The sequence below is a fragment of the Cajanus cajan genome, chromosome 10, assembly GCF_000230855.2.
Source record: "Cajanus cajan strain Asha chromosome 10, NIPB_CcT2T_4, whole genome shotgun sequence".
NCBI lineage: Eukaryota > Viridiplantae > Streptophyta > Magnoliopsida > Fabales > Fabaceae > Cajanus > Cajanus cajan.
Window position 1 is genome coordinate 47,825,968 of NC_138526.1, and position 15,137 is coordinate 47,841,104.

The 15,137-nt window shown below is 32.9% G+C and overlaps 1 protein-coding gene across 2 annotated transcripts; it reads right to left on the reverse strand.

Moving 5' to 3' along the window:
* Positions 1-8,223: 8,223 nt before the first annotated feature.
* On the reverse strand, positions 8,224-12,400 carry LOC109805445 (ethylene-responsive transcription factor RAP2-7). Of its 2 annotated transcripts, XM_020367512.3 has the most exons (11): positions 12,235-12,400; positions 11,384-12,124; positions 11,191-11,216; positions 11,050-11,080; positions 10,834-10,921; positions 10,584-10,729; positions 10,257-10,301; positions 10,038-10,141; positions 9,804-9,928; positions 9,373-9,486; positions 8,224-8,792 (listed from the first exon to the last, which is right to left on the reverse strand). In XM_020367512.3, the coding sequence occupies exons 2-11, from the start codon at positions 11,845-11,847 to the stop codon at positions 8,526-8,528; spliced, it is 1,410 nt and encodes a 469-aa protein (XP_020223101.1). In that variant the 5' UTR covers positions 11,848-12,124; positions 12,235-12,400; the 3' UTR covers positions 8,224-8,525. The 2 variants fall into 2 exon arrangements, with proteins under 2 accessions (XP_020223101.1, XP_020223102.1); XM_020367513.3 differs by lacking the exon at positions 10,257-10,301.
* Positions 12,401-15,137: the final 2,737 nt, after the last annotated feature.

Sequence of the window (15,137 nt, forward strand, 5' to 3'; positions counted from 1 at the left end):
CTGTACCAGCCACACCCACCCAAAGAAAAAGAAAGATCAAAAATGGAAATAAAAATCATAAAACATTGCTTCTCGGGTTGTCCTCTTTGGAGCCACCCATTTATAATGTTTGTTTTTTCACGTTAAGGTGGACACGCAGAGCTTGTCTAGCTCGCACAATGCATTGCAATTTGCAAACAGCAAACACCATATTCAATTTCTGTCGGTGTTACTGTTAGTTTGGATAAAACATAACCAACACACTTATCTAGCCCAACTATAAATAAATCCTTACTAAATTTCTAACACCTAATTGAATCTAACATAGCTTCAATCTCCGTTAAGGGGTGTGTTTACATGACAGTATTGTTTCCCAACAAGATATTCGTGAAAAACAAAATAAATAAATAATAATCCAATATATTTTAATTTTTAATATTAGATTATAAACTAATGTAAAATAAATATATTATATGTTTTATAAACTAAAAAGTTCATAATAAGTAATTAAATGATAGTAACTCATGTATAAATTCCATACATTATTCGTCTTTACGATTTAGTTTTGGGAATGTAGAAAAAGAGACCATTTAAACCATTAGTTTATACGCTAATTTAGTGAATTCTCTCGTTAAAAGATTCAGAAGCTATTTAGACTAATTATCTAAATGGATTTTAATTCAATTGTCAAGTACTTTAGTCCAATCAATTTTTTAAATATGATGTTCATTGTCATCTATCTGCTCATTGGACCATGAGGGATTTTATTTTTAGAAAAGAGTACCAAAACTGAATTGATATGCTATAACTAAACACTCAATTACAAAAAAAAATGTAGAAAAATAATGATTTATTTACATATTTTTACATTAATTAAAATACATGTAAATTGAGATAAATACTATTGATATCAGTTCATTGTGTACTATCATTTTTGTGTTTAAGATGACTCAAAGAATTATTTTATTATTATGCACCTTCCGTATTGTATTATTTTTGTAACGACTAGATAGATCTTTATACTTTACAACTTAGTAACTATAATAATAAAAAAGAAATACTTAAGGTTAACATGCAAACAATTATTAGATACACATGTAATAATATATATATATATATATATATATATATATATATATATATATATATATATATATATATATAGAGAGAGTAATCTGGATTGATAATATAAACTTAGATTGTCAATCAAGTAACTACTACAAAATAGTTTCATAAGAGTAGCTCAATCAACATAGTCATCCTCTAGCATAGCTCTCAACAAGTGCTCATCCTCCAACTTATTAATCCTACCTTGCTTTCATAATAAATATGATCATTGTAATTCAACCACAAGAAAGTGCAAGGGTAAGCTTACAAAAGACAACACAAGAAGTACATAAGTAAAGTAACATTATACTATGAACATCAACATATCCACACATATAGAATCATCAACACAACAACTCCAATTAACAACTTTCAACATGTCAACACAATATATAACCCACACAATAAAACTCATCAATGTTTTCAACTTAAACAACACAACAACATCTCAACTTACAACACAACCATACAACTTATCAACATACCATATGTACAACACAACAATTATATGTGTCGTCATGCATTCAATTAAGAGATCTCCTACAACACAAGTGAGCCGTCTAAGTGGCTTAACCTTACTAAACCAACTTAACAACACTATCATTTTAGCTTTTCTAGATCAAAAACAAATTTGGATGAAAATCCAAAACACAACATAATTTATCAGATTTTGTCACTTAAATTAAGAAAGTCTAGTATTCCTACCAGAGTTAGGACAACTTGGGTATGAGCCTACTATATCCTTAGAATGCATAATAAGCCTATTATAGAATTAGTTTGTCAACTACCCCTTAAATATTGTGTCCCTTCCAATACTAGGTTAGGGATTTTGGCTCCTGACCTTGTACCTTACTTGGTTTGTCATTTTATATATGTATGATTCAACCTTGCCTCCATATGATTTGTAACGACCCGCCATGGTCTATACACTTTGTGGAATCGCACTACTGCTAGTGAAACTAAGAGAAATATTAAGCTGGATAACTCATACATACATGTACAAATAAAAATGAAAATAACTAAGTTTCTGGTTTCATATATGTACAGTCATCCCAAAAATAATATTCCTTAGTGTCGGTCAAGCACAAACAAAATCGTTACCCAAAATGATAACTCTAACACGAGGATCCAACTCCCCGTCTCGCAGCGGTCACCCCAACTCCAAGCTAGTCATGACCTGCTCCCATACCAAGTATGATCATCACAGTTCCACCACATGGAAACAGAAGGGTAAGCTAGAATTCACAAATCAATCATACAAGTATAGAACAATAATCTATACTACACCATCATCCCACTATCAATCATGTTCATAGAGTCACACCATACACTCTATCCAATACTACTCATGCATAAAATACAATCCACCAATCATGAAGTCAAACACCACACTTCATCATGTTAATAATCATGCAATAAATGCATCTCATGACAGATATCAATGCATATCAATCATCTAATGCGTCGTCACACATACACCTAGGAGATCTCCATAACAATAGAGCTGTATAAGTGACATTCCATCCTACCGAAACCACCCCAACCGTTTTCACGCCCAATGCGCCCGCTCGGTCACAGCTAAACAGGATATAATCCTCACTCGGGTTTACTAGGATGATGTCACTTACACAATTGGAAGTCCAGATCCACCGTCAGGTATAGCACAGCTAGGTACGGGCTTACCACGATCTTGCCATGCATAATCAAGTCAATAGTGGAGTTCGCCCACCGACTATCCGCAAGGATCCACGCACCTTCCCGAGTACTTGGTTAAGGGAATAACCCTCGACCTCATACCCCGCTCCAACACTAGCTAAGGACTTAGAGGAGACTCATCCAATCCAGTGGCCTATCTGAGCACCACTCTCCCAAATCCAGTGGCCTCCCTGAGCACCACTATCATATATCAGTGGCCTATCCAAGCACCACTCTCAAGAGACTTTATGTGAGCTCTTCTAGTTCGAAAATATTTTTCCTCTCCTCAAGTCCTAGGCTAGACTCATGTCATAGGCATCACATGCAATCATGTATCATACATCATAATGGTCTGCCCACCATCATGATCAACAATCATACACATGTCATAAGACATCACATGCAATAATGCATCATACATCATAAATGGTCTACCTACCATTACGATCAATAAACATACTCATATGAACATATACACATGTCATATCATATTCAAACATTCATACGTATCATCACAAAGCATACATATGAATCACACCTCACCATACATTATATATCATACATACATGATCTAAAACTTAAACTTTAAACATGCATAAGCATCAATTCATTCATAAACATATTCACGCTGGGCGTAGCCTGAGCTCGCCCAGCCTAATCCCAACCTGAGAGTCCTAAGACTCATCCACGCCCAGCGCGTTCAACTCACGCTCGGTTTCCTTAAAACAGAGACTCCTAAGAGTATCCACGCCTGACGCAACCAAATCACGTCTGGTCCAACATCCAACCTAAGATCTCTAAGCTCTCCCACGCCTGGCACGCTCAACCCGCGCCCGGCCTGATCTCAGTCAGAGAGTTTCAAAACTCTCATCCAAGCCAACACATCCATAGGCTCCATACAACTCAATGCATAGGCTCCATACAACTCAAAATAAACTTAAATCTCACATTCATCCAACCTATGCATCAAAATCATCAAAATCCTCCTTTTTCTCAAAATCTCAAAAATAAGATTTTCTTCAATCCATCTATGGATTCTCAGCATTCATGCATCAATTGAGTTTCTAAACTCACATACAACCTAAACAACAAACAGTCTAGCTTCCCTTACCTGAAGATTGGCTCAGATAGCCAAAAACTGACAAGAAGTAGAATTCCCCTTCGTAGCTCAACCCAGAACTTCAATCTACCCAAAGCAAGCTTTCTAATCTGAATTTCAAGAAATGACAGAAGGCATTAGTGTTCTAGAGGAGAAAATGATTCATACAGAAAAATTTGCGAGAGAAATGAGCTCACGGCCCACACCCCTATTTATAGACTTTTCGGATTGGCCAGAACGGCCTGTACCGATACTGGAACGGCCCGTTCTGAACTGCTTCGTGAAGTGAAAAAAACTCATGCAGAACGGCCGATTCTGAAATCAGAACGGCCCATTCTGGGACTCATCCAGAACGGCCCGTACTGCATCCAGAACGGCCCGTACTCCCTTCCAGAACGGCCCGTCCTCCATCCAGAACGACCCGTTCTCCAACCAGAACGGCCCGTTCTCCAACCACGAATTACAGGCCAATTTAATAGCTTGGAACGGCCCGTTCCAAATTGGGAACGGCCCGTTCTGGGCTATTAAATCACCTATATTAGGTTTGTTTTTTTTTTAAAACAACTTGCTACGTTACATGGTTCAACGTTTAGGCACTTATAGTCAACATGACTTGATCTGGTTCCCCCTATACTATATCAATTAACGTCCTAGAAGAGACTTAATACTCTACTTCAAGAGTTAACTACTCAATAAGGTTTTTTCAAAAATTAGACTCATAACACAACACCATATCCTCACAATAAGATATTTTTTATTTTAAAACAACATTTTCCCTCTAGTCTTAAGTCAATCAACATAACTCAACTTCATGCATTAAGCATTCTCAACATTGCTACTTTCAACAGAACACAATGTAATGACTCACTACGATCCTTATACTAAACAGCACAATTATAAGCAGTAGAAAAACAACTAACTTAGGATTATATAATCACAGGTACTATAATATGTACTATATCGCATACATATAAAGATGAAATAACTAAATAAATATATGCAATATAAATATAATAATCATGTAAGTGTAACAATGCAACTAAGTTTTGGATCAAGTAACTACTACTATCATACAAAAACCACCTAAAGATAATCACCAAAAAAAACATCCAACTCATGCACCACTAAGTGGCCTCCATTGTACAACTACATACCTATCCATGTCTTACTCTCATACAATGTATGATTATCGTAGTTCAAACCAAATGGAAATACGTAAAGGTAAGTTAGAGTTTAAAAAATGACATAAACAACATGAGAGCGTCAACAACTTTAATTACAACATCACATCATCATCTCATCTCCGACAATGACAACACAAGCCATAATAGTACAAGCAACACATATTAGCATAACAACTCAGTTTTCAAAACATTAGTACATCTCATCTCAAATCAATGCAACGCATGAACAACATAATTAAATTAACACATCATATGCTAAATATTGTAACTATATGCGTCTTCATGCATTTCAGCTAAGAGATTTCCTACAACATAGAGTAAACATTTTAAATGATTTGACCCTACCAATTTGACAACACAAGGTGATTTTTTTGAACTTGCTAGATTAACAACAAATTAGATATAAATTCGCAACACTACAACTCGATTTCTCAGATATTGCCACTTAAACAAGGGAGTTTAGTATTATTGTTTGGGTAAAATAGTTAGGTATAGGCCTACCATGACATTAGCTAACTTAATTAAGTCTCGTACGAGATTAATCCCCTGAATACCCTCCAAATATCATGTCCTTCCGATATTCAGTTAGGAACTAGGTTTTTAACTTCATACTTTACTCGATTGATCATTTGTAATCAATATAGTTTGACTTGACCCCTATACTTGGATCGCTTCATACATATGTGCCTCGATCTTACTCACACACAATACTAACTAAGTGCTAGAGGAGACTCAACATAACTATCCACTTCAAAGGTCAAATTCCCAAAAAGGGTTTTTAACAAAGTGGGCTCTTAGAGCACAACACAATATTCATATGTTGGGCGCCACTCAACTTTAGGCTCGTCATCCCCAAGTCAAAGACCTCCAAAGGTTCTCATGCCTGACACTATTCAAACCACGCCAACATCATGCCAACCTGAGATGAGTCTCTCTCCTCACACATGATCAAAACAAAGAATTTCAAGTTATAATGACACCCGATATTTGACACCATAAAGGTGCACTTGTCACGATTTCAAGATCTTGCATATACAAAACCTGATTTTGCCTCAATACTTGAAATTCAACAAAGATTCAACACATGTAACATCAAACAAAACTTACATACATCATAAAAAATGATATATTATTATATTTAATGTCATAAGATCTAATAATTTAAATTGAAAGAAGGCATGAATTATTACATATTATCTGTTATTTTTGACCAACTTAAAATTTATTATAAATAATATTATAATAACAAAGAACATATTATAATTATTAAAAAAAAACTCAAATATTTTATAATAAAAAAATAATCACAAAAATAATATTATATGAAGAACAGTTATATCCTTCAAAAGAATCAAACTAAAACAGTTGGTAAAAATTTGATATTTTTTAATAATTATATCATAAAATAATTTAATTTAATATTTTATAATTTAAATATTATTAGAACAGGTTTAGACATGTTATTTCAAACATTTTTATTATTATAATTTATTGTTATTATAATTTGAACAGGTTTGAACATTTTTAGTATTATACTTCAGAATATATGGTTAAAAAAGAGAAAAAGGATGTAGATAATGATCAGGATTAGTAAGATTGCCGTGTTCTCTGCTCTTTCAGTTTGACAAGACTTGAATTTCTCTTTGACTTATGTCCCAGTGAACTGGGCGGTGACCAATGATAATTTCGATGCAAGGAGTAAGAAAGAAATCCCGCTGTAGTTGTATCTACTATCTACTACTTATGCTTTAGACCCTAGGCTTGCAGCTATTATTATTAATGTAGTTGTTTAAAATTGAAACTTCTGCAGTGTTATTTGTAAAAATTACTAAAAATGAGCAGCTACTTGGTAGTTATTGTGAGGATGAAGACAAAAAAGAGGTTGGTGCCCCCTCTCTCTCCTATCCCTCGTAGCAATCATAGACTCTGTTCTGATTGATTCTCTGTTCTGACCATGGTACAATGAAACAGAGATAGCACATGAACAGTAATTGGAAAGCATACCTCTTATCTACTTTTATTGCTCTCATTAATCGAATAATGTTATTCTGCTCTGTCACCAATATAATAAAATACTACTCTATGTGCAATCACTTCTGCCACTCACTCAACATATAGCCAATCCTTGTTCCAATAAAATTGCAGCTTCACTTGTCCTATCGCACAATTCAACTCTCTTTCATCTATAAAATTAATTGTTTTTATATAAATAAACAATATTTTATAATAAATCATAAAAAAATATGAAATTATTTATACTAGTTAATTTGTATTAAATATTTAACTATCAAGGATAAATTTAGGGGGGAAAGATAAAAGAATTTCATAACTTTTAATCATAATTTTGAAAAGTATACTTTTGATTAAATAATTCATATATAAAGATTTTTTTATCATTTTAATATTATAAATATATCAGATGATGTAACATTCGAAACCAGCTATTCTTAAGAAGTAAAAAAAGAAAAATGAACTTCTAGTGTTTTCAAAAGAGTATTTAGTAAACACACTACTAATCTTTTAGTATCGTAATTAGTTAAAAAATTTAAAATCTATAAAATACAAATTAGTCAGAGAACAAGCTCTAATTATACTCTCAACAGTAATTACCAAATACAAAAAATTGATATCCAAAAAAATAAAATATAAGAACTGTAATTTAATGGAAGTGTAATTATAGTATATTTTAATGTTTTTTCTTCGGAAATTACTATCTCCATCTTATATTAATTATCTTTTCAGATAATGAACATTTTAAAGTAAATTATTAGTTACACAAGTAATTAGGGGAGTAACATTTTCCATTAAAAAAAATCCTCATTAAATGAAATAGAATACACGTGTAAATTCTAAGGTGAGATATCAATAAATGATATTGGAAAAAAAAAAATTTAATTTTCTAAAATAATAATTATTTTAGAACAAAAGTAAAATGGCTAAAAGACGAACAGTGTAATATTCTTGCAAACTAAAAATTGTTATCTAAACCAACAATAAACTGTCATTTTCAGAATTGTACATATCGAGTAATGTAGTCTACCCTTGCTTCATCTGTTCAGAACTTGAGTGGTGGAGTTACGTTTAAACTCCCAAAGACCATAGTAAATATACAAGAGCGCTGTTACGTACAGTAGTCAAATCAAGTAGGAAAATGCTCGATGAAAAATACAACACATTTTGGTTTCATCCCATTTTCAGGGTTGCAAATATAATCACAAAAATTAGCAGGTGAATACACCAATTTTGACAGCCTGTTACTAATTTTGAAGGAAACAGAATCCGTAGAGAATTGGTGCACTCTAAAATAGTTTTTTTTCCTTCATACATGAAGGTGCATAATGATTTAACCAAGAGGTGTAATCAAATGTCGTATCTAAGTATACATCAATCAGTAACAGAATTGTACAGTTGAGTTTTAAACGCAAAGGCCTGTTGCGATTTACCATTTATACTAGCTTAGGCTATGATGGTGCCTGCGGGGACTTCACCTCATAATAGAATTGAGGTGCATTGCTACCTGGTGTACTGGATGAAGAGAAATAGAGGCTCTGGGGAATTGAGTTCATTGATTTTGTTGGAAAGATGGCAGTTGGTGGATAGGTAGCTGAAATTGAGAATCCTGATGATGCTGCAGTAGAGAATGGTGGTACTGGGGTGGCACTATGCGTTTGCCACGCCCAGTTGGGGACTCCTTTTGAAGGGTCTATGCCAATTCTCTCTGCTCTTCCCTGCCAAATATTTCAACAACCTTTCAAAGATAGGCATATAAATATCTTCCTATACAAGAAAATACGCCAATGACGCTATCAAGTCTGAAGAGGAATGTCAAAAGGAAAGTTGGCAGAAATATTATCCTAATGCAGTAATGCTGTGATGGCCTCTGTGATTGAATTCTTAGCCATATTCCAAATTCAGCTCATTGTCATGAATATATCTATGAATTAGAAGGACCTATTCATAGACTCACCGCTTCAAGTACTGTTTTTTGAACATATTTGGGAACAACTCATCTTTTCAAAAAAGAATAGATGACATGGAACATCAAATATATACAACATGATACAGACAAATTCCCCGATAACTAATATTGCACCAAAAGTTGATAAAATTTAGTACGTAAAAACTTAAAAGGATTCCGAGCATAGAACTCAAATTCGAATTTTATGTCAAAATCAAAATTCAAACCTTCCTCTTTGTCCCATGACTGACACTAAAAAGGAAATACTCCTAAATGTTTATATGAAGCATTAAATAAAAAAAATTAAAAAAAAGGCGATATACTTCAGTTGTAACAGGAAGTGAACTCACCAGATTGGGAAATGAATTGGAATATGCGGCATTCCATACAGAAGGACGCTCTTCAGTTACAAGCAGCCTTTTCAAAGATGGATCACCAATAACCGAATTAGCAGTAGTCTCCATCTGCAAATAAAGAGAACCCACCCTATTATGACCATTGTTAAGACATACATGTGAGGTAGTTAAAAAACAATACCAGAAACCACATGTTTCACAAAGAACAACTGTCATAGGAAAGTAAGTAGACGGTTATAAGCTATAGGTGAACCCACAAAGACCAGAAGAACTATGCTTCAATTAAAAAAATCTGATCAATAGATATTATGACCTATAAAGAGTGTTTGCGAACTAGCAAAACTGCATAATAAAGGGTTATAATGTGATATAAACCTTTCCTCCTTCGCTTAAAGTAAATGAAGAAGTAAAGTTTAATTATATACCCTCGAACTTCTTCCGGGATACGTGTTGTAAGGGACGGGCTGGAACTGAAGATGCCCCCTGTTTTCTTTGGGACCGTACCCTGGGGTCGCTATGCCCAGATTGAGGTCAAGATCGTGACTGCCACCTGAGTTGAAGACAAATACAAACCTCATTTCACATTTCAAAATTCATTTTAACAATCACACTCAATTGGAAAAAATATATCAGAAGAATATCAAGCTATGAAGACCTGCCTTCATTAATTGCTGCAGGTTTCATCTCGCTCTCATATGTACTTGGCTCAAAGTTTGTCACTGCCTCTCTTCCATTGCACTTGATAGCTGCCTTGTCATAAGCCCTGATTTCCAGAAAATCAAAAGGGATACACATGTTGGTTTGAATCGTAATGAGCTTTGATAATTCAGGGTAAGAAATTTAGTGCAGGTAGAATGTAATTCATGTATCATTTGGACCTTGCAGCTTCTACTTCGCTGTCGAATAGCCCAAGATATATATACCTGCACGAAAGCATTGCAATCTCTATAACAACAAAATCACCTCTGCCAATCGTTTCTTTGAAACAGGCATCCTAAACATGTTTCTCCAAACATGGAAAAAGCCTAAAGAGTAAAGACCCATTGACTATCGAGCTGAAAACAATTGGCTTTGAATTCGTATTTCAGTTATACCCATAGCTACACCCGAATTCAGTAGGTACTTGAAATCTACCAATATCTAACCGTACAAACATAGCAGAACACTACAACAGTTTTAGTTCACATCAAAAAGTAGGTCCTCACTTTTTGCCAAGGAATTGTCCCATTCGAGCTTCCCAACGGCCACATTTGTGAAGTGTCACTCCCCGGTATTTCGAACTCCCCCTTGAGAAACCTGTACTGTGGCGGCGGAGTATGTGCACGAATTCCTCTTTGGAAAGATTCTTCATCTGTCCAACAATAAAAAAAAAACAAAAAAAAACACACACGCTGAAAAACCAATCGCAAGCTCCATCTAGATTTAAATTCATCAAAAACTTATGCCTTTTCCAACCTGTTTTAGATCGTCCTCATAATCAACAAGATTAAAATTGATGTCAGCATCAAGTCCCCTGAACTTAATAGCGGCTCGATCATAGGCCCTAAATTTGAAAATTCCAAGTCAATTCAGGAAGAACCAATCAAACCCTCGTATAACAAAGGACAGGTTCCGTTGGTAAATAAAACAACAACAAAAGATATCAATTAAAATACGTGCAAAAAGTTTTACCTAGCAGCGGCATGAGCAGTGTCAAATCCACCTGCAACGCCCAACACCAATCCAATCAAAAGAAGCTAAAAATAGCAAAGAAGCATAGAATAATAAACATAACATAAAAGAAAATAATTATTCAAAAATACAAATCCATACCTAAATACACTTGTTTCCCGCAATCCCTACACAGAACAAGAAACGTCAGATGTAACTCAAATTCAACCATGAATAATAATCAAATTCAAATTCCACTCCAAATTACAATTAATTCAAACAAAAACCTAGCAAAAGGGGGGAAATAATCAACTACTCAATAGACGCTAAACAGAACAATGTGAAGTGCACGAACCAGATATGCGATTCCCATCTTCCGGTCCTCCTGTAGAAGGTAACACCTCTGTACTGAGAACTCCGAGAGCGTGGACCTCTCCTACTTTTCTTCACCTGAGGCTGCTGTTGCTGAACCTGAACAACCTTCACCTCGCCGTTTTGATGATCCACCGAGAGATCCATCAAACTCGTCTTAGCCTGAAACGACGACGTCGAACTCTGCCCCTGCCAATTCTCCGCGCTCACCGGAAACAGCTCCTGCGTCGCCGCAACGACGTCGTTCACGCCCTCCACCTTAAGGATTCCGAAGTTGAAGGTGAACATGTCGCCGGCGCGTGTGGAGCACGAGTCCTCGTTGCTCGAACCCTCCGCATTCACGACGGAGGAATTCGAAGTTTCCGAAGAAGCTTCGGGAAACTTGTCCAACAGAACCAGCGAGCCGTCGTTATGAGTCAACTCGGCGTTCAGGTTAAGATCCAACATCGCGCTTAATCTTTAGAAATATTTTTCAACTCTAATTCTCTTTCAATTTTTTTAGGTATTATTTATCCGCCTTGTTAATTCGAACTAAAACATAGTAAACTAATATTGCTTCAACGTCACCGGAGATTCTCTTCGAGAGACGGTTCCAACCGATCCAATCGAAATGTAACCTAAACCTAAACGATTGAACAAGCAATATGGGAAGGTGTAGTCAGCGACTAGAAAGTACTTGAACTAGTGATAGAATGAGTAAGAGCTTCTTCAACGAACAAGGAATCTGCGCGAAATAGAAGCAAGGATAAGAAAACATTAAAACGGAATTTGAAGATTCACCAGTAACTGTGCTTTCGCCGGAGAGCGAAGGAGGAGGATGAGAAAGAAACTCACAGGAGGAAGTGTGAGAAGGAAGCAACCCGAGGTTTGGTAGTTGCATTTCTCATTTACACGAAAATGATTTCAGAACCGGAGAGAATTAATACATCGGACAATACCAGATTCCATGGCACCGGAGAGAGATGAGAGGATACGGAAGACTCTTAAATTTCGGACCCATATTATGAGATGACGGAATATATAAACATTTTCTCTCTCATGGTTCCAACTTCGGACTGGTTGGTACGGTCACCGGTCAAGAAAAAGGAGATTTATTGTTTTTATTTTTTATTTTTTATTTTTTTTATTTTTTATTAGTCAGTGACACCAGTCGAGTTGTGGTCTCGTCGACGGAAACAGCCGTCCACCCTAACGGCTGAGTTTCTTGTTAAATTAAGGTAATAAGGGTATTTTTGGTAGTATCAGATTTGATAAGCATATTTTCAAAATTACAATAACAACATAAAGTTTCACTCTAAAATTTTATATATGTTATTTTAAATCTCATCACTAAAACTACTCTGATAGTTGATAATATAAAATATGATAATATTTTAATTCTAATATTCCTTTAATTTGTATATGTATGGCTATGGCATATGATTATCCGATTTTAATTTGTATGAACTTTAATAATAAAATATTATATAATTATTGATAACATTGACTTTAACTTTTATCTTATCAAACATAAAAGTTTATTTGACCGAATTCTGCTTTGATTGTCATATTTTATAAAACTTTTTGATACTAATTCATAGAATTTTTCTTATGAAGAAAAAATTTAGATAAGGATGATACATTTGATATCGTTCTTATATTTAATTCTAATAAAAAAATATTTTTTTATAATTATTTTGTAAAATAAATTTAATGTAGTCAATTAATTATCATTCATTTGTTTTATCTAATAGTTTTGATTGAAGTAATAAATAATGCTTATTTTTTCCACCTCTATTAAACAATTAATGCAGTCTTTAATGTGTGGAGTGAGAGAAAGTAACTTCTTTTCTAGTGCTTAAATGTATTAATTGTTAAATATTAATTAATTGGAAAAATAGTTATATTATTTACCTAAAATTTTATTTATTTAATCTTATTTTAAAATATTATAGAAAAAGTGTAGTTGACTTTAGATAATTAAACATTTTAATGCACAAATTATTATTTAACTAAGTCTAATAACTAATTAATTCAATTAATATAATACCACTTAGTCTATCTTAATTAGTTCAGTAAGGTATATGAGTTATTGTCAAATTTATTTTATTTTTTTTACAAGTTTTCATTTCACTGGATAAATTTTTTAAAATATATATGATCTAATGCATGTATAGAAAAAATATATGTAAAATATTATTGTACATCTAAATATATGTTTAGATTACAGTTGGCCTGATAATAGAGAGTTAAAAAATGTTATATATTAAGCTATAGTTATAGCTTAATATATAACATCTTTTATGTTATATTAAGCTATAATTATCCTATTTTTCATCATTGAAAAATTAAGAAAAAATTATAACTCATATTTATAATCTATAAAATCAAAAATGGATCTCTATGATAAAAAATAATAATAATAAAGAAATCCTATAAGTAAACCATGTAACCACGGTAGAAAGATAATAAATCTTTTGTCTTGATTTCTCTTGTAAAATTGCACACTAGGCAAACCACTCTTTTACATTCCCTCATTAGCCTATATAAAGTTGAGCAACTTCTAAAAATTGCTCATTTTCATCTGGTATAAAATATGACATCTGATATATATAGTCCTGGCGTTTAAAATGCTTAGGGTAGTGCACAACATTGTACTTCTTCCAATTTTTATTATAGTCGTTTTCACACTACCTTTTTTTTTAATCTTTTTTATTATCATTTTTTAAAAATTAATGTTTTATTAATTTTTTCTATTTTTATTCATGATAACTAATGTGTATTTATTAGATAATGTATTTATTCATTTTTATTGTACTTATTTTTCCTCTAATTATTAAAAAATATTAAAAAAATAAGTAATAAATATTTTAAAATATTAAAATATTAATATTTTTTAAATTTTTATGTATAACTTTGAACATCAATAAAAAAAAAATTGGAAAGAGTAGCTAAATCATGCACCTAATTAATTTTTCCAAGTTTGAATCCCAACATTTAGCACTGGAATATGCCGAAAACGTTGAGTCAAAGGTTGCAATATGCATCATGGAGCTTGTATTTTCTTAACCTTAAAAGGGACTGAAAGATGAGAAATATTGGTATTCTTGAGAATACCTCCTTAGCATGCGTTTGAATTGTCTAGAATGCACTTTTTTTTATTCATCTACATGGTAGACCGCACTTAAAATGTCTAGTTTCTTTCGAATAATTATTTATTTTTTTTAACTAATTTTGCTCTAAAACAGTTACGTAGTTTTTTTTTAAACTAATTATTTATTGGTTCACTTTTTTTAATCCTACTTATTCATTTAGGGTTCGTTTGTTTAAATTTTGTTTTTTAAAAATTACTTTGTTAACGCTATAAGTAATATTTTTTTTTTTTAATGTGTTTGTCTATTTAAAAAAAAACACTTTTTCTATTATTTTTTTAAATGAATCTTGTTTACTTCTTAAAAAAATTAAAATTGTTATTTTTTTAATTTTAAACAAGGTCTATTTTAAAAACACTCATTAATCACCTTTTTTTACAAGTTCAAATAGTTCTTCGCGGGTTATGTGTCTAAGTAGTTTGGAGATTAAATTAGAACAGTCACCGATCCAAATCTAAGTCTTACCAATTGATTAAAAGTTCAAAACAATTTAATCTATTTTATGAAGTATTTATGCATAAATTTAAATGTGCAAAACATTATTAATAGACTTCAAATTATTTATTTATTATTATTATTTTGGCAATCTTTAAAATAGATATTTAT